The sequence below is a fragment of the Balaenoptera physalus genome, assembly GCF_965194825.1.
Source record: "Balaenoptera physalus genome assembly, chromosome: 6".
Taxonomy (NCBI): Eukaryota; Metazoa; Chordata; class Mammalia; order Artiodactyla; family Balaenopteridae; genus Balaenoptera; species Balaenoptera physalus.
Genome location: NC_138885.1, coordinates 1308709 through 1334829, shown reverse-complemented (window position 1 = coordinate 1334829; position 26121 = coordinate 1308709). Strand labels below are relative to the sequence as shown.

General features: G+C 56.5%; 1 protein-coding gene across 2 annotated transcripts in view; it reads right to left on the bottom strand.

The window, feature by feature from the left end:
- GLI2 (GLI family zinc finger 2) overlaps positions 1 to 26121 on the bottom strand; it is a 246916-nt gene that overhangs the window by 166227 nt on the left and 54568 nt on the right. Inside the window, exon 2 of one of the 2 annotated variants that reach the window (XM_082466360.1) lies at positions 16870 to 17044. The exons of the other annotated variant lie outside the window; for it this stretch is intronic. Coding sequence (XP_082322486.1) covers positions 16870 to 17014 — 145 coding nt within the window. The 5' untranslated portion in view covers positions 17015 to 17044. The remainder of the gene's footprint in view (positions 1 to 16869; positions 17045 to 26121) is intronic. 2 annotated transcript variants of the gene reach the window in all.

Below are 26121 nucleotides of genomic sequence, written 5' to 3'. Positions count from 1 at the left end.
GGCCGACGCTCTGTGGTCCCCACTCACGTCCCCATGCTCCTACCACTGTGATGCACACACACCCCCAGCTTCCAACCACTAGCCCCTGGGGTTAACTGTCTGAGGGTTTTCTCTACCTCCAAAGCCCATTTTGCCCCACTGCACAAGAGGCCGGAAGTGACAGGAGCTGGTGTTTAAACAGACCTCGGCTCCCCTCCCCTTGGGTGGGATAGATCACGAGGGGTCCCGGGGTTTGCCTGAGGGATGAAACCCCAGTAGTTCCTAGTGGTAGTGGCTGCCTAAGGTACCCCATACCTGTCCTGTCTCACATCCCAGCCCCCTCCTTAACCTCCCAGTAAACCACGTGCACTGGAACCCCATCTCAGAGCTTCCGAGGATGAGAACTATGGGTGCAAGTGACCTCACACCCGGGGCACAGCCCAAGACAGTCCCTGGATGGGCTTGGGAGGCTGGGGTGACCTTCTCCTCAGGATGAGGCGGCCTGCGGGGCTGGCACAGCCTGGCGATCTGGTGGGGACGAACCTGCACTCAAGAGACTGGCAGTGGGGGCCGGGATGGGGAGGGGGCATCTGAGGATGGAGGGCCCGACGCAGCTGAGGACGGAGGGCCCGATGCAGCTGAGGATAAAGGGCCTGATGCAGCTGTACGTGTAAGGCCACTGGCAAGAGGCTGGTCCAGCAGACGTGCGAGGTGGCGTCCATCTGCCCCAGACAGCCACCCAGCCATTAAGTTCTTGCAATAAGCAGGGCCCAGAGTCTCAGCCTACCCCTGGGCTTGGTTATCTCCTCTCCAGACACAGCCAGCTGAGGGGCTCAGGCTGTTCCCTGTGGTGCAGCTGGGATGTTTCTGGGACAGCGGAGCTCAAGGACATGTGGCCACATCCACACGTGGTGCCCACCCCGCCCGCACCTCCTCTGGGAAGAACTTGCAAAGGCCACTCCAGCCCCAAAGCAATGGAGCGCCCAGAACACAGCACAGGGAAACACCGACTCTGTTTTCTGTTTTATTTTGTGTTTTTTAAGATCCCAGGAGCTTCTGACTCTTCCTTGGGGATACGGGCACAAAAACTATCTCTGACCACCTACAGCCCTGCCGGGACACTCGGTCAGGGCTGCTCCAAGCACTGACGGCAGAGTTCTAACGCCTTCCATTCCTGGCACACTGAGAATTCTTCAGAACCCCCTCACAGATGTCACCTAGAGGCGTCATCACAGCCAAGGAACAGAGGACCCGCTCTGGGCACGATGACCGCAGAAACAGAGAGATGGGCCTGCGATCCCCCGCGCTGGCACTGCGGCCGGCCTTTCCAGAGCCCCCGGAGGAGGGGCCCAGTCCTGACCACGGCCCCACCAGGCAGGGCGAGCCCGTTCCCGGGTGAAGGACCGGGACGCCACAGCGGCTTGGACCCAGGGCGTCTGGATCCCCGGGCTCCACTCCAGTCCTGCTCCCAACGCAGGGGTGGCTGGACCGGGTGTGACAGACACTGACCCTCGGCACGGGGACAGCCTGAGCCGGCTCCCCAGCCTCTTCTCCCCCCGCACCCCCCCCGGCAGAGGAAGCCATCTCCATGCTGTCCCAGCAGCACACCTGCAAGAGGCGGCGGCCTTAACCATCCTGGGAAACGCCACCTCCCACCACCTTCACCTCCCCAAAGCCAGCGTCCCCATTTCCGGTCCCCGGCGGTGTGGCCTTTCATGGGAGGACTTGCCTGTCTCGCCCAACTAGACTGTCTCCCCCCAGGAAAAGTGGACCTTGCCTGAGTGTTCCCTGCTGTGACCCGGTGACCATAACATCATCCGGGACACACTAGGCCCTCAGTGAACACATGCGGGAAGACAGGAGCAAGGCAGGGAGGGGGAGGGGAAAGAAGGAAGGAAGCGTGATCTGTAAAGCAGAGACATCCAGCCCGAATCGCCTGCATTTCCTTTGCGGGGGCTTCAAGTCACAGGACATAAGTTAATCCGGCAAAAAAGCAAGTTTACTCGAAACCGTCCTCGCCTGCTCAAGGACCTTCAATGGCTCCCTACTATCTAGAGTCCAAATTCCTCTGAGGTGCCTCCAAGGCTCCCTGCAGCTTACAAAGCTCCCTTGTCAACTGCATCTCTCCTTCCACCCCTTCGCGTGAAAGCCCCTGGCAAGCAGGCACCCTGGTCCCCGTCCTCCATGTGTGCCATCTCATCCCCACTCCGGGCCTCCGCTCTTGTCCCCTTCTCAGAGCCCTCCCCCACAGCCCCTCCTTCCTGGAGGCCCTCTCCTTAGTGATGCCGCCCCCGGAAGCTTCTGGCTTTTCCTCTCTAACGCTCTCACCTGGTAACTTTCAGGGGCACTCTGCATTCCCCCATGGGGGGCTCAAAAGGGCAATGAGGGGCTGGGGACAGGCCTGGTCACTCCAGGGGCAGCCCCAGGAGGAGGTCCCGGACAGAATGAGCAGGAAACTTGCTGCCTGAAGAGGCACAGCTCTGACCCCATCACACACCAGTCCATCCATCCCACCAAGAGCCGGGGCAGAAAGGGCCAGTGTCCCAGTGACATCACTGGGGCCTCAGGTGCAGCTAGTTCTGGAGGGTCTGAGTGGGTTTCTGTCACTTGCCACCAAGCATCCTGACTCAGTCTCCACCGGAGAAGAGTCATCCTTTCAGGCCAGGGTACCGCCATTCCCTGGATCTTGACATCACACGTGACCCTCTTGGGGCTCAGCATTAAGTCCGGCCTCCTGCCCATCTTCCATGGCCCCTGGCTGAGAGCCGGCCTGAGGGGCGGGCAGGGGACTGGGGAGAGGAAGGAGGGACTCACTGAGGACAGACTGAGGCCACGGGGTAGAGGGAAAACAGTGAAGGGAGGGGTCAAACTGGGGTGCCAGGCCAGGCCAGGGGAGGCTGCAGGGTGCGCTGGACCCCAGAACCTTCATCGTGCCGACCCTGGCCACATCTCCCGCTTCCCAGCGACTGCAGTACATCCGGCACTTGCCCTCTGTGGTGCTTCTCTGAAGAGGGCGTGGGACCCCACACACTGAGCACCCACGCCTCCCGGGAGCCCCACCCTGGGGCACGGACAGCATCCTGGCCTGGGGGGCCCAGGTCGGCTCCTTACCGGGGTCCACCCTGTGCTCGCTGTGTGGCCTCAGCCAGACCGCTCCCCACTCTGGGCCTCAGTGGCCCAGATGGCCCCTGAGCCCCTCCCACTCGGAAGCTCAGAAGAAGCTGGCCCTTCCCAGCCAAGCTTCTGATTTCCAGCAGGACACGGACCCCAGGGCTCCTCCACCCGAAGCAGGAGGAGGGCTGCCGGGTCACCCTGGCATGCTGGCAAGCCACCTCTCCCAGCCCCGCCAGGCCCCCAGCCCCCGCTGCTGCAGAGCCCACAGCCCAGCCACGGTCAATTATCCGGAGTCGGAGGGAGGCCGTCATGCGGTGATAAAGGACCAGAAGTGAGCTGGAGGCTGGTACCCCTTCTAAAGTGATTTACTCAGCTCCCCTCCGTACTCACACCCTTAATGCAATTATTTACTTTGTCATTAAACACCGTCCTTCCACTCCAGTGACTTTAGAGCTTCTGGAGCCCACGGAATTGGCTGGGGAGGCTGCTCACTGGCCAGGGAAAGCGGGGCCCTCCCCGGGGGGCAGCGGTGCTCACGCAGCCCAGGGACTCACGCCAGGGTTTCAGGGCCATGACAAGGCCGGCCCCAGGTGCCCCGGGCCCCCCCTCGCCCCCTTTTACCTCCTTCCTCACCTCCTCCCTCCCTCCCTTCCTTCCTTCTCTTTTAAAACGGAGATGTAATTCACATACCATAAAATTCACCCTTTTAAAGCATACAGCTCAGTGGTTTTTAGTACAATCACCGTGCTGTGCAACCATCACCTCTATCTAATTCCAGAGCATCTCGTCGCCCCAAAAGGAGCTCCGCACCCATCAGCAGCCACTCCCGTTCCCTCCTCCCCTCCGCCCTTGGCGACCACTCATCTGTCCTCCGTCTCTACGGATTTGCTCATTCGGAACAGTTAATGCAAAGGGAACCTTATGATACCCAGCCTTCTGCATCTGGCTTCTTTCACTGAGCATAATGTTAGCAAGGTTCGTCCGTGTTGAAGCATGTATCAGTATTTCATTCCTTTTCATGGCCAAATAATATTCCATTGTGTGGATAGACAACATTTCATCCATTCATTAGCTAATGGACATTTATTTCCATTTTGGGCTGTTACGAATAATGTTGCCATAAGCATTTATATGCAAGTTTTATTTTTATTGGAGTATAATTGCTTTACAATGTTGTGTTAGTTTCTGCTGTACAATGAAGTGAATCAGCTATGTGTATACACATATCGACTCCGTCTTGGACCTCCCTCCCATCCCCCGTCCCCATCCCACCCATCTGGGTCGCCACAGAGCACTGAGCTGAGCTCCCTGTGCTATACAGCAGGTTCCCTCCCACTAGGTCTCTATTTTACACATGGTAGTGTATTTATGTCAAACTTAATCTCCCAGTTCGTCCCACCCTCCCTTTCCCCCAGTGTCCACACGTCTGTTCTCTATGGCTGCATTTCTATTGCTGCCCTGCAAATAGGTTCATCTGTACCATTTTTCTAGATTCCACATATATGCGTTAATACACAATGTTTGGTTTTCTCCTTCTGGCTTACTTCACTCTATATGACAGACTCTAGGTCCATCCACATCTCTACAAATGACACAATATCATGCCTTTCTATGGTCGGGTAATATTCCATTGTATATATGTACCACATCTTCTTTATCCATTCATCTGTCATTGAACATTTAGGTTGTTTCCATGTCCTTGCTATTGTAAATAGCGCTGCAATGAACACTGGGGTACATGTGTCCTTTTGCATTATGGTTTTCTCAGGGTTTGTACGAACACATGACTTTCAATTCTCTTGGGTAGATACTTAGGAGCGGAATTGCTAGGGCCTCTCTCCCTCTGTTTTCCATCCCATAGTTAGCCCAGAGCTGGCAGAGCTGGGGGCCTGGCACGAGGGCACTGCTGCGGGCAGAGGTCAGCCAGAAAGCACCACACTGCTCTGGCCGCTAATGGCACGGCCAGGAAGGAGTTTCTGCAGGTGAGGTCACCATCCCGTGAGAATAATGACAGCAGCCCCCTGTCGCCCACATGCAGACCCTCGTCCCCTACAGGCTGGCCAGGTGAGCCCTGTCACCCCCACTTCACACATCAGGCAAGGGTGGCCCACGCTCGTACCTGACTGAAGGCACCTGTTGTTTTCCTTGGCACCAACGCAGTCTGGAGAAATGTGACCGATGGGCAGACTCAGGACCAGAAACGGGACAAAGGTCTCACCTGCGCCCAGCCTCAGAACTCGCAGAGGCACCAAAGTGCATCTTTGGTAATTTGTGCTTCCCTTTATGACCCTCTTCTACCCCTACTCAGCTGCCCCAGCCCTGGTACTCCGGTGCCCATAGGCTGTCCCCGGGGAGGACACTGGCACCAGGGAACCTAGGTCACAAAGAAGGATGAATGACCACGTGGGCCTCTGCACGAACCCAGAGGCAAGGTAACGCTAAGGGTGGGGAGTAGAGGGTGCTATCCTGCCCTGCCCTCCATCACACCTGCTCTGCACACACGAGACTTCATTTCCAGGACGGCCGGGATTGCAAAGCTCAAGCCTGCTGTCCACCGCCAGCACCACACCAGACCCAAACCCTCCTCTCAAATGTGGCTGCTCAAATGGGATGGAAAGTCAGATGTGGAAACGAGCCTCACTCTGTCCGGTGTCAGGGCTTCAGACGCCCCATTCCCCGCTAACACAAGCGGGTGGTCCACACCTGCTGGGAGCAGTGCCAGCCAGCACACAGGCACAGGGAAAGAGCCAAGGGCAGTTTCTCAAGACGGCACCCCTCCGGCCTCCTCCCTCCCTGCCTGCCCTGGAGAAGAGGCTGGTCGAACCCAGAGCGGGGTCCAGGGTCAGGCCAGGCTGGGTCTCCAGCGTCCACGCACAGCTGTACAGCAGCTGGAGGACACAGATGGAGCCGGGGCCTCTGGACACAGCATCACACAGCTTCCCCACCCCAAGGCAGAGACTTGTGCTGGAGAGTGAAGGGAGCTCCTCCCCCAAGGGGCTGCCGGGCCCAGCCATCCCGAGCCCATCTCAGACCCCAGGACCTTTGCACATGCTATTCCTCCAGCTAGAATGCCATCCCCCTTGCACATCACGGGCAAACTGCCCCTCCCGTGAAGACTCTGCGCAGATACCTGTGCATTCATTCCTTCATTCCTTCACTCTGATACCTACTGGAAGCATTTGCGCTACTCTGGGTAATAGTTCTAAAATAATCCTAATAACAGCAATAAAAACACTAATAGTAACTACTACCTACAGAATGTCTACCATATGCCAGGTACTATCTAAGCACTTTACACTGGTTATCTGTACTGCAGCCCTCAAAAGATAAGTACTTTGTCTGTTTTTAAGATGAGGAGACCAGGGTTCAGGCCAGCAGAGGATACCCAACTGGAAAGCAGCAGAGCAAGGATTCAAACCTCATCTGTCCAAGCCTGAGCCTCGGCCCCCAACCACGCCGGCCACCCCAGAGCTGTGTGCTCCGTGCACCAGCCCCGTGGCTTGCTCTAAGCCCCGCCACACTTTGCAAACACCCCTGTGGTAACCTCTCCCCAGCCATCTGATCTGAGTGTGCAGCTGCTCCCAGCAGGACCCCAGCTGAGACAAGGCACACAGCTGCAGGCAGTGGCCTTACCAGGGCCGACTCAGCCTGCAGGGCCCTTTCAGGCCCTCCCCTTCCCTGCAGTTTTCCTGATCACCCAGGCATCAGGCAAGTGCCGCATAAGCATCGAGAGTCAGGGCATCTGGATTCTCCATGGGTCAAGCTCTAGTGACAAATACTTCGGCTCCTGCTTCTTGATGACTCTTCTCACCCCACCCCCACCTGCCCCCTCTGGTGTCGGCATTCAGATGCACTGCTTTTCCCCCCCTTACCCATCAGTGTGACGAAAAGGAGGGGCCCCTGATGGAGCCACAGGACCTCAGCCCGCGTGGTCCAGTGGCCACACACCCACCTGGGCGCCCCGGCCAGACCTGGGTCTAACGCCAGGGCAGCCAGAAGGCCTCCTCCTTGCCTGGTCCCCAGATGCCACTGCCCATCCCGCCACGCCTGGCTGCTGGACCCCTTGCCACCAGCCACTCTGCCTGACTCCTTCCCACTGCAGGCTGAGCTTCCGAGCCAGCTCTGCCAATCTGACATGGCGGGGACCTGCCTTACGCGTCTGTGGCTGGCTCCCTGATGCCCTGGGGAGCAGAGGGAGGTCTAAGCACTCCACCTGCCACCAAGGCTGCAGCCCCTCTCAGGCCACCCACCCCAAAGTAGAGGCAAGTGGGCCAGCTCGCAGACCCCCAAGCCCTTGCACCCCCCGAGGAGCCGCTCTGCTGCTGCTCCCCCACCAACGACCACCCCCCTTTCCTCTTCCCACCTGGAGAAACCCCGAGCATCCCTACGGGCCCAGCTCTCATGCCGCATCCCCAGAAGCCTCCCTGGGCAGGATTCACCCCGGGGGCCGCTAGAGGGCAGAGGCAGTGTCTCCGCCATCACATTTCCGATCGGAGTTCCGGAACCATCCGTGGGAGGTACACGTGAGCTCAGGGAACCCCGAGGCCCCCAGGCCACCTCGGGAAGGCCAGGGGTCCCACAGGCACCCCGAACACCAGGCCTGCCCTCATTATCTTCCAAATGTTCCCGAGATCAGATGCCGTGAGACCTGGCCACAAACATAAAATAAATTATCCTCCCCACACCAGTGATAAATGGTTCTATTAGCAAACCAGATTGTTAAACTCCGATATAACAGAACGCAGGAAACCGGGACCCATCCATCCTCCCTCCGGCACATACTGAGTTGCAAATAGGTTATTTTGTGTGTAAATAACACATTAAAACGCAGCATTAGCTGTGTCTTTTGATAGAGAGGAAATTGTTACAAATAAATAATTCCGGACAGGAATGTAAAATAAGCCAGATTTAATAGTGCATGCCTGGTGCAGCCGTGTTAAACATGCCTAAAATGATAAACCCCAGAATATACTAATAGTAAACTAGGCACTGACATCAAAGTAATGAGGCTGTATTTTCACCAAGCTTTAGAAATGCTAAAATTAGTTTTGACAGAACCAAACATCAGAAAAATGTTTCTAACATAAATACCGTCCTTTTGGGAAGCTGGGGTTGCGGCCAGAAGGGGGGCAGGGCTGGGGGGGCAGCTGGGTTCCCCCCGCAACCCATAGGCAGCGCCTGGGAAATCGGTTTCCAGTCCCAATGGTGTCCCTTGGTGACCGTTTGTGCTTCAAGTGTCTGGACCTCAGTCTCCACATCTGTAAAATGAACGGATTCGAACCGGATGATCGCTAAAGCTTCTTCCAGTTCCATCGCTGGAAATGACTCCGAAGCTTTCCCCAAACCCTGCAACAGTTTAACATGCAAATGAGCCAGGAGAAATGAAGCTGTGTCTGCTAGGCGGGGCCCATGTCCCGGGGACAAACAAGCCAGGAGCCACAGCAGTGCCTGGGACGCCTTCATGCTGCCAGGGCAGCTCACGTGCCAGCAGACGGCACAGCAATGCGGGTCCGAAGTGCAAACATAAGCCAAGGGGCAGCGGCCAGAGCGCAGACCCCGGGCTGGCCTCGAACGCTGAGGGCAGGAGGGGGTGGGGGAGAAGCCTGCTGTACCGGGGCAAGCGGGCATCCCATGTGACAGGGGGTGGCAGCCGCTCTGAGTGGCTTCTAGAGCACGAGGTCTCAGCGCCGAGCGTGAGGCCACCCTACGCAAGAGGAAAGCCGGGTCAGATCCACGTCCCCACCACTTACTTGGTCTCCACGCAGGCGCTCTGCTAGCCACTCTCAAAGGCTGTCCCGTTTCACCCCATCGTGGCCAGTAGGAGTGACCATTATCATCTCCATCTTCCAGACTTCAGAGAAGTTAACTGACTTGCCCCAGAACACACAGCTAACAAGTGAGGAACCGGGAAGAGGCCACGTTCTTCCCCCACCCCATACTCCACGGAGGACCAGAAGGAGGCTCCAGCCCTCACCCTCCACCCCAGGTACCCCGACCCTCCAGGACACCCCTGGCACCAGAGACCACGCCAGATCGTCATCAAGAGTCATTTCGAGGGGGGGGGAATAAATTTGAAATTGGAGATTAACAGATACACACTACTGTATATAAAATAGGTAAACAACAAAGCCCTACTGTGTAGCACAGGGAACTATATTCAGTATCTTGTAATAATCTATAATGGAAAAAAATCTGAAAAAGAGTTATATATATGTATATGTATAACTGAATCACTTTGCTGTACAGCTGAAACTAACACAGTATTGTAAGTCAACTATACTTCAATTTAAAAAAAAAAGTCATTCAGAACCCACCCTGAAAACGCCCGGGCGATTGTGCTGTACCCTGCTTCCTGGTTGTGTAGAGCTGTCACAGATAACTGAGCTCTGCTTTCTGGAAAAGCCTTATGGGAACCGGCTGTTCCATGTGGCTGGGCCTTTAAAACAAGCTCAGAAGCAGCACCAACAGCCATCCTGAAAATCACTTAAATAAGAGTAATTGTCCACTTAGTCACACGCGAGTGCATCCTCGGGCCCAAAGCAAGTGTGCGGCCCAGCCGAGCAGCTCAGGTGGCCAAGGAGGCTGGGCCCACACAGCAAGTTCCCTGCCGCCCAGGGAGCCTCGGGACGGGAGCCAGGGCCCAGGAGCAGGCCAGGCCCGCAGGACCCTCGTCCCAGGGGACCTCAGGGGCAGCAGGGGCAGCCGGCCACCCCAGCCCACCGGGCACACAGCTGGCGTGACAGCACCAGACTCACTCCCGTCACTCGGCAGTCACTTACTAGGTGTCTGCCTTGCTGGGGATGCAGTGGTGAACAAACAGCGCCCTGTCACAGGGGCAGCGGGGCGGGGTGGGGGACTAGGGGAGGCTCAGAAACAGACACACCAGGGACTGAGATACTTAAGGAGGACAGGGCAGGGTGGGGCCTTTGTGACTTGGGATTTCCTGGCCTGAGCATCACAGCGAGAACACCCACCACCTTATTTCCATATTCTGGCATTTGCACAGCATTCTGAGACAGAGGTGGATGCCTCCCCTCTGAGCTAAAAGGTACTCTGAAGAAACTTTCCAAGAAGCCAGCAGCCAGGGAACAAGACGAAGGGGTGGCCAGGGGGAGCTTAGTGATACGGAGGCCTTAGGTAGCAAGGGAGTGCCGTGCTGACAGCCACGCGGGGCTCCACCCTGCCAGGACTGCCAGCTGCAACTCCCACCGGTTCACCACCTCCGGGGTCTTGTCCCTGCCGTGGCCAATGACCTGGGGAGCCTGTGAAACATACACAAGCCCAGGCCCCGGCCCAGGAGATTCTGTTTCAGCAGGTCTGGGCAGCCTGGGAGTCTGCATTTATTATAGTCTCCTCACAAGATTCTAAGGTGCGGCCAAGCTTCAGCATCCTCTGATCTGGTCCTACCCTCCAGTGCGCAAGGCTGAGTTAACGAGGCTGGGGACGCGCTAAGGTCACCTATCCAGGACCCCCTGCGGGGGCCAAGCAGGAAAGGAACCACCCACATCTGATTTCCAGCCCAGCACTCCCTCCGCCTTCTTGAGTAGGAAGACACCAGAAACCTAGGCTTCCTACCACCTGCCCGGCCTCGGGAGGTCCACTAGTGAGGGTTACCAGAGAAGGAGAGGCTTTCTAAGTCAGGCAGAGCCTGCAGACCTAGGAAAGGAAAGCTGGTGACGGTTGATAAAGCAAACACTTAACTTGGAGCTCACTTTGTACCCGGCACCTTACATGTGCTAACTCAGGTAATTCCCACAATGCTATGAAGCAGGTACCGCTATTGTGCCCATTTTACAGATGTGGAAACTGAGGCACAGACCTGCCTGAGGCCAGCAGAGCTGGGCCTTAAGCAGATGGTCAGGATCCAGAGGCTGGGCTGCTTCTGACTACGACTCCACACTGCCTACAAGGAAAGAGGCAGCTCCTACCCCCCAGAAGCCCATGCGAAGCAGGTGTGAGCACGCTGTACGTCGCCTGTAATTTCTGCACAGCCGCTCTGCGTGTAAGTCCCACTCTTCATGTAGAAAGACTTGCCGTGCCTCCCGCTGCTAGGGCACAGAGGGCCCAACATTTAAGAGTGATCAGAATCACCCAGGCTCACTGGGCCCCACTCCCAGGCTCTGCTTCAGGAGGTCTGAGCTGGGGCCCAAGTCCCGAGGATGCTGACGCTGCCGATGGAGGGGCCACCCTGGGCGCACCCTGGCCGGGACGTGGTGGGCACTCACCACAGATGCGTCATAGGATTGCTAAAGCCTGTCTTGGCTTTGGGGACAAGGAAAGCTCACTGGGTCGAGACACAGCTCTGAGCTTTATGGCTCCAGCCCCTCTGATCGTCCCAGCCTGGAGGCGTGGGGTGCCTGGGTCTCTGGTGCTCAGCTGAAGCACACAGAGAGGTTCGGAAATATTTTTGGAAAGAAAATCCACTGTTGAAGAGGGAAATACGACAGCATTAGGGAAGTTTCAGTGTAAAAAAAATGAGAAACATCCGAATCAAACTGCCTTTAAAATTACGCCATGTGAAAAATTAAAGGGAAAAATAGCTCTGGGTCAAAATGTGTTTTTAAAGTTTGCTTGATGGCCTCCCAAGTGTCAGCACAACAGCTCAAGAGGCTGGGAAAGCCCCCACCGGCCAAGGCTTCTGCCATCTGGTCTGGCCACAGGGCCGCTTGTCCCTTGGGTACAGCCCTGTGATGCAAAGGTGTTTCTGACGCACATCATGGCCAGGTCGGTAGGGACTCGGTGGAAACACCTAGCCCCGAGCACGTCTAGCTCCTGAGGCCGGGCGAGCCAGGAGACTTTTAAGGTCCTCCTACAAAGAAGTCACAGCCCCAGACCTCCAAGAGCTGGAGGGGAGCAGGCGCTCTTAGCCCGTTGGAATGACAAGGATGGTGACAGATGAGACCTGTCCAGGGCTGGTGCAGAGGCTGGACGCTCACACACGGTACCGGCGGGCTGGGCTTTAAGACCCAAATCACCCACGAACAATCTAAAATCACGATCTCAAAGCAGATTCAGGAAGGAGATGCTCAGCGTGGGAGAGGCAGGAGCCCCGAGCCCCAGACCCCGCTCTCCGTGGAAGCAGCAGGTGGCCTTGGGCAAGTCCCCGCCCCACCTCATCTCAGTCCCACCTACACACGGAGAGGCTCTGACCGCCCATGAATCAGACGTGCCAGCCACCCCCCCACCCCCAGCCCGACACCCAGGACCTCCTGCGTGTCCTTTCCAAGCTTTGCCACCAGGGACTCCCACCTCCCTCATCGCCCGCCTCCTCGCTCTGGACCCTTACTCCCTTTCTCACTCCGAACAGGGCCAAGGAAGCTGAGTGAGTCTCCAGATATGATTGGTAATGTGCTGGGGGGAATTTAACAACAGGCTCTGGGAGAGGAGAGGGGGCTGAGGCAGCCCTGAGGCGTAGGTTTTGCCAATTTTCGTGGTGCAAATACTCCGACCACTGCAAGGTCAAGTGACCTACCTAAGGTCACAGGTGGCAGAGACAGAAGGAGAGAAGTGACATTTGGCTCTCCCAAGTCAGCACAGTCTGGTTCCAGCGCACCTCTGCCTCTCAGACTTACTTTTTTTTTGTTTGTTTTTTGGCCACGCCACGCGGCTTGGGGGATCTTAGCTCCCCGACCAGGGATCGAACCCGGGTCCCCAGCAGTGAAAGCGCTGAGTCCTCATCACCGGACCGCCAGGGAATTCCCCTTACTGACATTCTAATAGTGGGTTCTAGAAGGCTGAAGGTCCTTAAGAACCAAAGGGATGAGTTTCCTATGTGCAATGTACATCACCCCGAGTCCCAACATCTGGACAACCACTGCTAAGGGTACCTCTATGTACTATAAAGTTGTGATAGACAGGCTGGGATCTGGGACCTGGGACCCTTTGCTGCAGTGCCTGCACCTGGACAAACGTCTCCTTGAGCAACAAAATACAAAGAAACTGTAAGGGACTAAAAATAACTGTGTGCATGCTCAGCTGGGGCAAATTATGGACAACAAGATACAAAAAGACCAAAGAAACCCAACTGCCCCTTCCGAAGAGCTGGGAGCAACAGGAGGGTCCTGCGCATGCCCCCTGCATGCAGCACCACCAAGGGGGTGGGCAGAGCACCTAAGGCACCCCTCCAGCCGGACCCCTGGACAGACCCCTACCCTCACCCCATATAAGGAACAAGCTCGCCCCCCCAGCAAGCAAGGGAACCTGTTGCTTTTTCTCGCTGCCCCCTGCTACAGCAGGGCCCCGATAAAGGCTTGCCTGAATTTCTTGTCTGGCCTCTAGTCAATTTCAATTGATTGGGGAAGGCCAAGAACCCTGGTCGGTAACAACAGAGGTGAGATATAATTTGCATCCTGCTTTTTTACACTTTAATATTAGAACACAGACACATCCCCCCCTTATGTCTTGATAAACATTTTCAGGGTCTACATAATGTTCCATTCAACAGCCGTCCCACAGTTTGATTAATCAATCCCCTATCACTGAACACTTAGGTTGTTTCCAAATGTTCACAGTTACAAATAATGTAGACATGAAATCTTTCTGCCTAAAGGTATGCTCAGTCTTAGAACCAAAGTCCTACAATCCCAGGGGTGGGACTGAAGCTCACTGAACCAGTGGCACTTGGCAGGGGGCAGATGAGGGGTCAGAAGCTGGCCTGCAAGACAGGGTACCTCCCACCTCTGGGCACCTTGCAGAGGTGGGTGATCACTGCCCCGCCAGTTCACAGGGTCTGGCCCTTCTGCATTCCTTACCACATGCCCCCGACATCCTCAGACAGGACTCCCCCTACTCTGGACAGATGTGTAACAGGCCCTGGAACACTGAGCTTGTGTAAGCCATCCTTTCCTTCCGGGAAAGCTGCAAACCACGGTGCGGATCACGGGGACGATCTTGTGGACTCGGAAGGGATAAACTGGGTGTCAGAAGGGCCAGGTGTCCGAGTGGGTGGTCACCTGCTCAGCCACAGGGAATGAGCTCAGTCCTGCCCCTGCCTCAGCAAACAGGCCTCCCAGACCAGGATGGTTACCCCATCTTTTCCAGAAACAACTCAGGGACAGGGCCCTGGACAGGCAGTTCTCAGCTCCCCGCACCCCTGCCCCAGCCCAGCACGCACCGGGCAGCACTGCCGCTCTCCCAGGCCTCTGTGCAGCCCCCCTGCCCTTCCCACCAGCCCCACGCCGGCGGGCTGAGCTCCCCCCGCCTCCGGCCAGCTCCTCACCAAGGCCACCTTCCCCTGACGTCGCTCAGGGCCACAGGGGACCCTCAGGCACTGCCTCCTGCCAGGCCTGGTGCCGCGTGCTGAGCTCCAGAGCGGAGTGAGAGCATCCTGGCCCTGAGGGGACCTCCGTGTGGGGGACACGCACGAACCCCCTTGTGCTGCCGGGCACCCCATCGCACCTGTCCACAGGCCTACGCCCCTGCGGGCAGAGGGGCCCACAGCAGAGGCTCTTTGGAGCCGTCTGGGACTCCGGTTTGCTGCATAAAAGAGGAGGCTTGCTCACAGCACCTCTGCCCCCAGGGGTAAGATTTAAGGAAGATCCGACATCACGAGATCATACAGACTTGGAATAACATCTGCCAAACATCCCCACAACACAGATTAGGAACACGAGGCCCAGAGGAGGGAACGGCCTGCCACACCGGGACTGGGCCGGGGCTGGAGCGGGGACCCAGGCCAGCGACTTGGGGCTGCACCACCGGCCTACCTTGCCCCACCCGCGGAACGCGGACGTCACGGTCCCCCAGCCCCAGGGGACCCGCTCCAGATGCCACCTGCTCTGCCCTGACTGCAGGACGGCCCTTCCCAGGTGAGCCGTCCAGAGAGGGCTACAGGGAGCAAGGGAGGCACCTGACTCGCTCTGGTGACAACGAGCCGCCTGTCCTGGGCGACTGGGCTGAGGGCCACGTCCACCCAGTGTAGGAACCTCACCAGTCAAGCGCTCCCCTGGGGTCGGGCAAGGAGGGGACGGGGCCTGCGGGGTGGGCAGGACCGCATCCTGGGGGGGCGGGTAGAGCGAGGTCGGGTACCTCCGGGGAGCTGCTGCACCCCAAGCTGTATGCCCGTGGCCTGCCCCCACAGACCAAGACCCCCTCAACCATCTGCGATTACTGCCCCATTGCTGACAGCCAGGTCTGATTCCAGAGGACTTCCTTCCCAGTTACGCCCTAATTTCTCTCTAATGACCACCTGAGTCTGTCCTCGGCTGCGGGACATGGCGGTGAATTGGGCTGCGTGGCAGCTCACGATCCACTCATGGCTCTGGGCTAGGGAGAGGCCGAGGCGGGGACAGCTGAGGGCCCAGGGGGCGGGGCGGAGATGCGCCGAGGCCACTCAGGCCTCAGAGGCCCATGCGTCTCTGCATCAGGCAGAGGGACAGCTTGAGGTGTCGCCACAGGCCAGGGTGGGCCCTGACCCAGGAGAAGGAACAGACCACGTGCAGAGCCAGCCAGGCCCGGGACAAGCCAGCCCTGGGACCACCGCCAGGCCCCCATCCTGGGCCTTCCATCCCCTCCTTCCACTCATCCCCTGGCTCCCGACACCACCTGCATGTGGTCCACCCTGGGCTTTGGCTCCTTCCTCCGCCCTCACAGAGGGAGGGCCTAGAGAGCCCGGCTCCTAGCGGGGACGGGGGTCGAGGGGTATCACGCAGAGCAGGAGTCCAAATACCCGAAGGTTGGCCTGGGATCTCCCCCTCCTGACCTGGGCCGCACATCCTGATAATGACCTCCAGCTGAGAATCACAGGGGAAAATAAAAATAGTGTAGTAACAATGACCTAGAGGCCCTCCCGTTCGCCCTGGAAACACTGACTCCTACCCGCTCTGAGCGGCTTTCCGAATCCCTGCGCTCTGGTGCTAAGCTGCGCCCAGCACGGCCCGTAGACCGGCTGTCCCAGTATCATCCGAGCGCTGGTTAGAATTTCAGAAACTCAGCCTCGCCCCGACTCACCGACTGGGGGTCTGCACTTGAACAAAGCCCCCCGCGATCTGCAGACATCAACATGTGAGTGGCGCGGCCGGCACTCACACCCCACCCCGGCGAAGGCGCGTTTCCCCCGCTGCTCTGGGAGCCGTGCTTCAGCGGCGAGAGCAACAGGGCATGACTAAATGCACTTGAATAAAAAGGGGAAGAAAAGAAATCTAAGTCTCTCCATTCCTCGGAGACAGAAATAGTTTTGTGGCCTCCAGATGGACCACGCAGACACAAGGGGAGGTCTCGTCTTCCCGCCAAACTTTCCCAACGGGATGCTGGCACGGACCGGTGGAAACCAGAGACTATTTCTCTTCGGGGCAGTAAAATGAGAGGCTGTGGCTCGGGGGGTCCTTCTGTTATAATTAAGTTGGCCAGAAATTCACCTAAGGATGCTAAATTCCGTACCTGACCCTCTAATTACAGCCAGAAGGGATCAGGAGACAATTACTTTCCAAAATAGCCCTTGGCAGGCCGGAGGCAAGCAGCAGCCTCTCTGGCACATCTGTGCCGACAGAACGCACCCCAGGGCTGCCCCACAGCCCAGAGCCTCCCTTGCCTTCCCTCTCCCCTTCTCCTGCTGGAGCCCGAGATGCCCAAACCCCCGGATTTGGAGCGGCTGGACCTTCGAGATCCACCCGCAGGCATCCACCCCGGTGCCTGGGGTCCCCAGAGCTGGGGCGCCCTCCTGCCGCCCCCCCCCCATAAACCCAGCATGGCTACCCGATGACATCGGCCTCCCGTCTCATTCAGTCCAAACGGGCTCATGAAAAACACCCCCCGCCAACCATGCAGAACAGAAAGTACCTCCTTGGGTGGCTACCGCGGCCGCCGCCGTGGCCACCGCGAGGGCCGAGGCCTTCCTGCCGGGGTCGGGGAAAGCAACGCCCTCCAGGATCCCACTTTTGGCTTCTTTCTTGTCCGTGGCCGTGGCTGAGGCGGACGTCTCCATCCTAGCCACGCATAGTCCTGGGTGGCAGCCCTGGAGGAGGAGACAAAGACACTCACCAACGCGGCCCCCAGACCCAGCCGGGACGCGCCGACGCAGACTCCCAACCGCCGCCGCCACGCGCTCCTTCTCTGATCACTGCGAAGGAGGGTTTACTTAATTTTGAGAATTCTTCGTTCTGAGATTCATCTGGTCTTCTGAACGACCTCACGGACCACAGCCGAGCATTTTTCACTGTCTGTTACCCCCGATTTTTCAAATCTAAGCAACAAGTTCCTAGTGCCGTGCGTGGCGACTAGCAAGAACCACCTTGAGAAATGAGGTCAGAAAGTAATGCCCCTCATCTCAGGCTCACAGGACGAGAAAAATCAATACAGGAGCCGCGACTTAGCGGCCCTCAGAGGAAAGCCTTCATTCTCCCGTTTCTTTGCAGCTCACCGGCTCCACCTTTCACTTACGCACGTGTATGTTCGTTCATTCTTTCATTCATTCGTTCATTCCTGCATCCCACAGAGTTTTCATCATTTACTCACTTGCACACATTCAGTCAATAGCTTTTCAAGCCCCTGTTATGCATCAAGCACTGTGCCTGGTGCCGAAGATACAACCCACAGAGTTTACATCCTACTTGGGAGACATAATAAATAAAGGGGGAAGATAAATGTATATTTCGTCCCTCATTAGTGAGAGAGAAGGAAAGAAAGCAGAGGGGCAGGATAGAGCGGGGTGGGAAGGGCAGGGGGGCTGCTGCCCTGCTTCTCTGAGGAGGGGATGGGAGGCCACATGAGGGTCTGAGGGAGCCCACGGCAGCCAGAGGGCAGGGGCAGGAGCCGCGGGCCTGGTGGGGAGGAGGCCGGCTCGCTGAAGGAGCAGCAGGAAGGTGGGTGCCAGCCCTGGAGGGTTCTGGGCAGAAGGGGGACGTGACAGGACTCACAGTACGAAGGGGTCACTCTGCCCGTGTGTGGAGGGCAGATTTGGGGGATGGCGCACGACTGCAGTGACCGGGGAGATGCTGGTTGTCTGGGTTAAAGGGACAGTGGCTCTGAAGGCAGAGCCCACAGGCCTTGCTCGGGCTTGGACGTGGGGTGTGCTAGAAAGCGGAGTCGTCGTGGGTTACGAGAGAGGAACCGGGGGATGCGGGGCCCAGGTAACGCTCCATCTCCAGCTGGCTGGTGGGTCACAAGCAAGCGTTTTACTAAGTGATGCTTCATCATGTACAGATACGGCTAATTCAGTATTTGTATCAAATATTACAGAATAGACATTTGAAAGCCAATTTTCTTAAAACAATGGGGGTAGTGTCAAAGATGGCTCCGATTTTCGGCTGAGCACTTGGACAACGGCACGGTGGTGCCGTTTGCTGGGATGGAGCACAGTGGGTGAGAAGCAGGTTCGGGGGCAAAAACCAGGAGCCGGGTTGGGGCCGTGTTAAGTCTGAGACGCCTATTAAGACATGCAGAGACTGAAACAGGAAGGGCCTACTGTACAGCACAGGGAACTCCATTCAATAACCTGTGATAAACCATCATGGAAAAGAATATGAAAAAGAATATATATGTAAAACTGAATAACTTTGCTGTACAGCAGAAATTAACACAATGTTGTAAATCAACTATACTTCAATAAAACATTTTTGCAAATGGCATTATTTCATTCTTTTTAATGGCTGAGTAATATTCCTGGAGATTGTCATACTGAGTGAAGTAAGTCAGACAGAGAAAGAGAAATATCATGTAAAGAGAAAGATATCACTTATATGTGGAATCTAAAAAGAAATGATACAAATGAACTTATTTACAAAACAGAAACAGACTCAGACTTAGAGAACGAACTTATGGTTACCAGGGAGGAATGGTGGCGGGAAGGGGTACTTAGGGAGTTTGGGATTGACATGTACACACGGCTATATTGTACACACGGCTATATTTAAAATGGATCACCAACAAAGGCCTACTGTGTAGCACAGGGAACTCTGTTCAATACTATATAACCACCTAAATGGGAAAAGAATTTGAAAAAGAATAGATACATGTAATTATGTATAACTGAATCATTTTAGTGTACACCTGAAACTATCACAACATTGTTAATCAACTCTACTCCAATAGAAAATAAAAAGTTTTTTAAAAAAATATTTTTAAAGATAGGCAAGACTGTTGGAAACGCAAGGCAGAGCGTGGGGAGAGGCAGAGGCTAGAGATGGGAATATGGCAGCCACAGGGCAAGATCTCCAAGGGAGAGGGCGGAGGGGAGAAGGAGAGAAAGTTCCAGAACGTGACACGGGGCATTCCAACATTTCCAGGAGGGAGAAGAGAAACCAGCCAAGGAAGTGAGCAGGGATGGAGGAGCAGGAAGGAAGAGAAAGTAAAATCACCAGGAGAGTGTGGGGGCCGGGAGTCCAACCCAAGAAAGAAATGCCAGGAAGGACTATCTCCATCACAGCTGCGCGGTGGTGACCAGGGCCCAGGTGGGCTCAGGGAGAGACAGAGGCACAGACATTTAGTCAGGAATCTTTGCCATGAAAAGAAGAAGAAAATGGGCAGCCACTGGAGAGAGCAGAGGAGGTCCACAGCTGCTGTTTCAGAAAGAAGGCAGGTGGGTCTGCACGCCGGTGGGAGCAGAGGGCTCTGGGCAGAGCCAGTGGACCGCGGGTGGCAGAAACCAAAGGCGATGGTCAGCTCCACCCCCGGCGGCTGCAAATCTTACATCCCCAGGCCCCAGAACGTCACCTTTTAAAAGTCTGCACGACACCCTCATGGTTTTCTAAGCAAAAAGTGGGAGTATACAAGAGTCATGGGTGTGAAGCCAGAGGCGGCTGCAGCCTGGCCAGCCTGCTAAGCGAACAGCCCAAGCTCTGAACCTCCCGGATTTACCTCACCCAGCAGACTGTCTGGTTTCCAGTCTTGCAAAACCCCCGTCCAGAAAACCCAAGATGCATGAGGGACAGGGAAATCTCCCTGAGGATTCGGGTGAGTTATAGGGTTTCCTCTGGCTTGGAGATTTCGGGATCGCCAGCTGATCCTTTAAGCCTATTTGTATAATCTGTGCTGTAAGAGGCTGGCTGACTGAGCGGCCACCAGCAAGAGCCCCTGGGCCGCCTGCTCCACCTTCTTTGCCCCTTAGCCTGGCCGCAGGGACCACCCCTCCCATCCACCTGCCGGCACTTTGGGCCACCGCCCTACCCCAGCCTCACCCCCCCATCTGATCAGCTGCGATTCCCATCATTTCACCCGCAAAGCACCTGGCCTGCGGGGCCTCTCCCAGCTGGCTGCTCTGCCTTCTGGGTCCTGGGCACCTTCACGCCACCTCTGGTCCCCCTCCAGGTCCCCCTCTACCCTACAGCCAAGCACCATCCCCGAACCAAATCTGGCCAAGGCCTTGCTGAGCCCCTGGGGCCTTCAGGCAAAGTCTTCCTGGGTCTACCTGCAGCCTCCTCATCTCCCCCCACCCTTCACAAGCAGCCAGCCCTGACCCTGGAACACCCACCAGAAACCCTTCACCCTTTCTGTGTGATGGACTCCTACTCTTCCTTCAAGATGCCACTCAGATGTCACCTCCTCTGGGAAGCCCCCCAGCTCCTCCCCAATCATGGTCACTTCTGCTTCCAGATCCCTACAGCATCCCATCACCCCCATCTGTATTCATCATCACCACCAGGTCCGGAGCTGCTCCCCATTCAGGCTGGCACGGAGCAACAGCTCAGGAATGCCGGGCAAGGACCGTGCACCTCTGAGGCAGGAAATCACAGCTCTTGGAAATACGAGTGATTTTGTGAACGATCTGGGTTTTCTTCCCAAGAAGCTCAGGTGAAGGAATTTAGGCTCAACTTTGAAACACACCTTGAATTTGGAAGTAAGGACAAAAATCAAAATAATAGCTGGAACGACAAACCTTGAACAAGCATTTACCAGGTGCCAAGTTCTTTGCAAGAATGAGTTCATTTAATCCTCACAACACTTTACATAGGAAGAAACCAATGCTCAGAGATTAAAAAAAAAGAGGTTCAGTCAAGAAAGGACCACGACAACTTCTGATAAGGGACATGAGGAGCCTGGAAAGAAGAGGGCCTGAGGGTTTTCTTGGGGCCCGGCAGCTGCAGCTGCCTCATGCCAACATCCCCCCCCACCTTATGTTGTCAGAGGGGATGGCATCCTCCCAATTCTTACAGAGGAAGAGGTGAGCTGCCCAAAGCCACTGTCCATGGAGGGAGAGGGGCCAGGTCTAGAGCCAGGTCCTCTGGCTGGGATGCTGCCCAAAGCCTCAGAGCGAGGCCACCCCAGGACCAGGTGGACAGAGTAGCAGGGAGGGGATGTATTCAGATTCCCACGACCCACACAGCAGTGGGCCTGGGAGTGCCTGGGCTTCCACGAGCGCCCATGGGGAGCTGACCCGGCTGGGGTGGGAGGTGTCCCCTGCAGGGACCACTGTGTCACAGGCCTCGTTTTCTACAGATCAGCCACGGCCCTCCCCCTCCCCTTCCCTTCCAGGAGAGGAAGGCAGCAGACAGAGCCGGGAGGCTGTGTAAGTCACAGGAATTACCGGGATTAGCACAATTTCTGGGTAAACACCAGGCGCCCAGGGTCCCAGGAAGCCCAGCTGGGGCCAGCAGGGCGGGGCGTCGGGTCCCCAGACCTCAGCTGGCGGCCTGTGGTGTATGCTGGGGGACTTCCCATGGGCTCCACAAAAGGTTCCGGAACAAGTGGGGCTGAGAGCACAGCGCCCACCAGGGCAAGGAGAGAATCAACACCTCCACATTCCCCGGGAAGCCACGCTCCTGGGCTTCTGCCGGGGAAAGGGGGGACACCGGACCTGCAGCCAGGAGAAGCTCCCTCTCCATTTGGAGCTGCACACAGGGCCCTTGCCCCCCAGGGTCTCGGTACCCCTGGGGGTGCTGGCAGCACCCAGAGCCTCTGGAAACACTCCTGGTCCTTCTCCTGCCGATTCTGATGCCACAGGTTCAGGCAGAGTGTGGGGGGCAAAATATCCAAACTTTTAAAAAAAGCTGCACGGGTGTTTCTGACGCGCAGGCAGGTTTAGCAGAAACTACATGGGGTCCGAAGACCGCTTCCAGCTTCTGAATAGTCGGTTCCAACGAAAGCAAATGGATGGAAATAAACGGAGTTTATCTTTGTTAATTTGGAACGGGAAGTTGGTGTCTCCCTCAGGCATGAAGGTGGGTAAAAGGCACAGTGCCTGTGAGCCTGCCACCAGCACGGGCCACGGGTGTGCTCACACCACGCCATGGGGCGTCTCCTGTGCTCACCACGGTGCTGCGCTCAAGGTCAAGGTCGGCGTTAGACACCACCCCCCGACCTTGCCAGTTGTGCCAGCAAAGAAGCACATCTATTAACCTATGATCGCTGCAGTCAGTACAACTGGCCTCCTTCGTAATCCTACGCATTTTATTTTTTTACTGAAGTATAGTTGATTTACAATGTGGTGTTGGTTTCAGGTGTATAGCACAGAGATTCTTTTCCCTTATAGGTTATTACAAGATATTGAGTAGAGTTCCCTGTGCTGTACAGGAGGTCCTTGTTGGTTATTTTAAATATAGTAGTGTGTATATGTTAATCCCAAACTCCTAATTTATCCATCCCAATCCTATGCATTTACAGCATTATTCTGAGGAGGGGGCCACAGCACAGAAAAGATGAAGAACTTGGAGTGAAACGACTGGCTTGAAGAATAAATTAATAATCAGAGGTCTTCCCTGCTGGCTCAGTGGTTAAGAGTCTGCCTGCCAATGCAGGGGACACGGGTTCGAGCCCTGGTCTGGGAAGATCCCACATGCCGCGGAGCAGCTAAGCCTGTGCGCCACAACTACTGAGCCTGCGCTCTAGAGCCCGCGAGCCACAACTACTGAACCCGCACACCACAACTACTGAAGCCTGCGCACCTAAGAGCCAGTGCTCCACGACGAAGAGTAGCCCCCGCTCGCCACAACTAGAGAAAGCCCGCACACGGCAACAAAGACCCAACGCAGCCAAAAATAAATAAATTTATTAAAAATAAAATAATCAGAGGAGAATGAGCAAATCACTCTGAGCCCTGCAATCCCACCACCTGGCTGCTTTGAGCTCTCCTGATGAGTGAGTCACAGGAATGAGAGCATCTTCCCCAGGCGAAATCAATCTCCGGGAGAGAGGCGAAACCTCGCTTCCCAGCGATCCCGGCCATCTCAGGGCCCTGGTGTTCTCACCTCCTGTCTGATCTCACCCGTGCGGCACACTGCCTGGGCCCCACACGCGTGGGCACACACGCAGAGCACGCACAACCTACAGCAACAACCGTGACCACGTACACAGTCACCTGTGTGAGTGTGGGCACACATACACACACTGTCACACGTTCATATAGGGCCACCCACAAGTGCACACAGTTACATACAGATGCACACACCACATGCACGCACACACACATACATGTATGTGTAGAGAGATACAGACACACACCCATACACATACACATAATAAACACCCGGCCAGTCTTGATCATAGACTTATTTTTGTGATCAAATGAGATAAAATGCGTGAAAGTTCCTGGAGTGAAAAATGCGTTGCCAATGCAACACTGATGAAAGGTAATAATAATTAACAATTGGGGTTTTAATAATTAATTAATTTATTTATTTTTGGCTGCGTTGGGTCTTCATTGCTGCGCACGGGCTTTCTCTAGTTGTGGCGAGCAGGGGCTTCTCTTCACTGCGGTATGCGGGCTTCTCATTGCGGTGGCTTCTCTTGTTGCGGAGCACAGGCTCTAGGTGCATGGGCTTCAGTAGTTGTGGCATGCAGGCTCAGTAGTTGTGGCTCGCGGGCTCTAGAGCGCAGGCTCAGCAGTTGTGGCGCACGGGCTTAGTTGCTCCGCGGCATGTGGGATCTTCCCGGACCAGGGCTTGAACCCGTGTCCCCTGCATTGGCAGGCGGATTCTTAACCACTGCACCACCAGGGAAGTTCTGGTAATGATAATTATAACGACACTGTAACTAAAAAGATGGCAGCAGACTCTCTCTCTCGTGGCCCCAAGGTCCCGAGGACTCGTCAACATCCTCCCTGAGTGGATGATGGAGTTTTCCATCTCCCGTCACCTCAGTATTGCCACCTGGAAAATGGACATTCTAAAGGGCACCCGAGACCCTAGGGACAGCCGTCCAGCACCACAGTGCCAGGGCAGCCACGGGAAAGCAAAGGGCGTCCTAGCCCGTCATGCTGGAGGCGTGAGGGAGCCAGACATGGGCATCGGCTCAGCTCCCCTGGATCAAACTGACACTCGCTTTCCCATCCTGAAGGGACAGAGAAGGGGGTGAGGGGAGGGTTCCCCAGGACAGCGCCAAGCTGGGGACGCTCTGCTTGCCCTTCACGGCCAGGGACAAAATAACCTTCTTTTAAATGTGTGTATTTTCCTCCCCAGAGTGAGAGACGCTGATGCCCGGGCCAGCGCGGCCCACATCCGCGGTGTGTCCAGCCACACGGCTCTCCCTCCCTGAGCCTCCGTCCCCTCCCTGTAACACAGAGCACCCTGCCTGCTCCCAGCATGGTTAAGAAGGCCGTGAACACCCTGCAGCAGTGGCTCCGCAGACATCGGGTCCCCAGGGGGGCTTGGCCCCAGGCTGGCCAGGCAGGCGGACCTCTACAAGCGGGCACCCTTTTCCAAGGAAGACAGGACTGGGGGAGACCGAGGTTTAGTGAGGAGTTGTGCCTCTGGGGTCTCGGACACACCTCTGCAGCGCCAGCCGGCCAGCCTGGCTGCCACAACCCCGGCTGCTCCCAGGCGCTTCAGGGCAAAGGCCTCCCCTCTACCCACTGTGGCCAGAGGCGGCACCATGCAGAAACCACTCTCCTAGCGGGGCACCTGCTTCTTTACCGTTCCTTAAATGTATTTTTCCAAGTAGGAAAGCTCCCTCACGTGCCCAGCCCCTGGCTTGCTGGTGCAGGAAAACAGATCATGACCCCAATGCACCGACTTGCTGGGCCAGAACAGCAGCCACGGAGGCCCCACCGATGGGAAATGCAGCAGCCAGCCTCAGATAAGGGGAGATGGGCATCAGGAGGGCCGGAGCTGGGCAAGAGGCTTTTTCTTTCCGGGAGGGTGTGGGTAAGAGCTCACCCTTCAGGTGGCATTGCAGCTTCCACTCGCTTGCACGCGGCTTCACTCCCTGAAAATACCAGGTCGTCCCTATGCCCCTGCCTCTGTCCCATTGCTTTCCTGCCCAGAACATTCTCTCCTCCCTGCTCTACGCAAGGAAGCCACGCTTTAAAACTTGGGAAGCCTGCCCTAACGCCCTCCCACCTGAGCCAACCCACCTCCTGGTGCTGCTTCTGAGACTTTGACAACACCCCCTGCACACGTCAGCAGCAGCCGGCACCTTCAGAAGGGGACACACGGGGAGGGCAGACTCTGGAGAAAGGAGGTCCACGTTCGCATCCCAGCGCTACCTAGAGCGATGGATAAGAACCGACTCCCCGGGGCTTCCCTGGTGGCGCAGTGGTTGAGAATCTGCCTGCCAATGCAGGGGACACGGGTTCGAGCCCTGGTCTGGGAAGATCCCACATGCCGCGGAGCAACTAGGCCCGTGAGCCACAATTACTGAGCCTGCGCGTCTGGAGCCTGTGCTCCGCAACAAGAGAGGCCGCGATAGTGAGAGGCCCGCGCACCGCGATGAAGAGTGGACCCCCGCTTGCCGCAACTAGAGAAAGCCCTCGCACAGAAACGAAGACCCAACACAGCCATAAATAAATAAATAAATAAAATTAAAAAAAAAAAAAAGAACCGAGTCCCCCCAAGCCTCAGTTTCCTCATCTGTAAAATGGGGATGACAACGGCGTGTCCCTCACGGAGAGGATTAAGAACACAGGGCCTGGCATATACAGGGGTCCCGACTCAAATGCTCACCACGTTATCCTAACTGCAGCCCCAGCGAGACCACCCACCTGTCTGCCAACTGGGGCAGGAAGACCTGACCCAGGGGCCCCGGCACCGGCAGGAGGCCTGTCCGAGACTGGACCAGGCAGCCCGTGGCCCCCCTTCCTCTCCATCCTGACCCCCCACCACAGGTGTCTGGGCCTCTGGGCTCTAACGTGCAGACGCTCAGGTGGGCATCTCTCTGAACGTG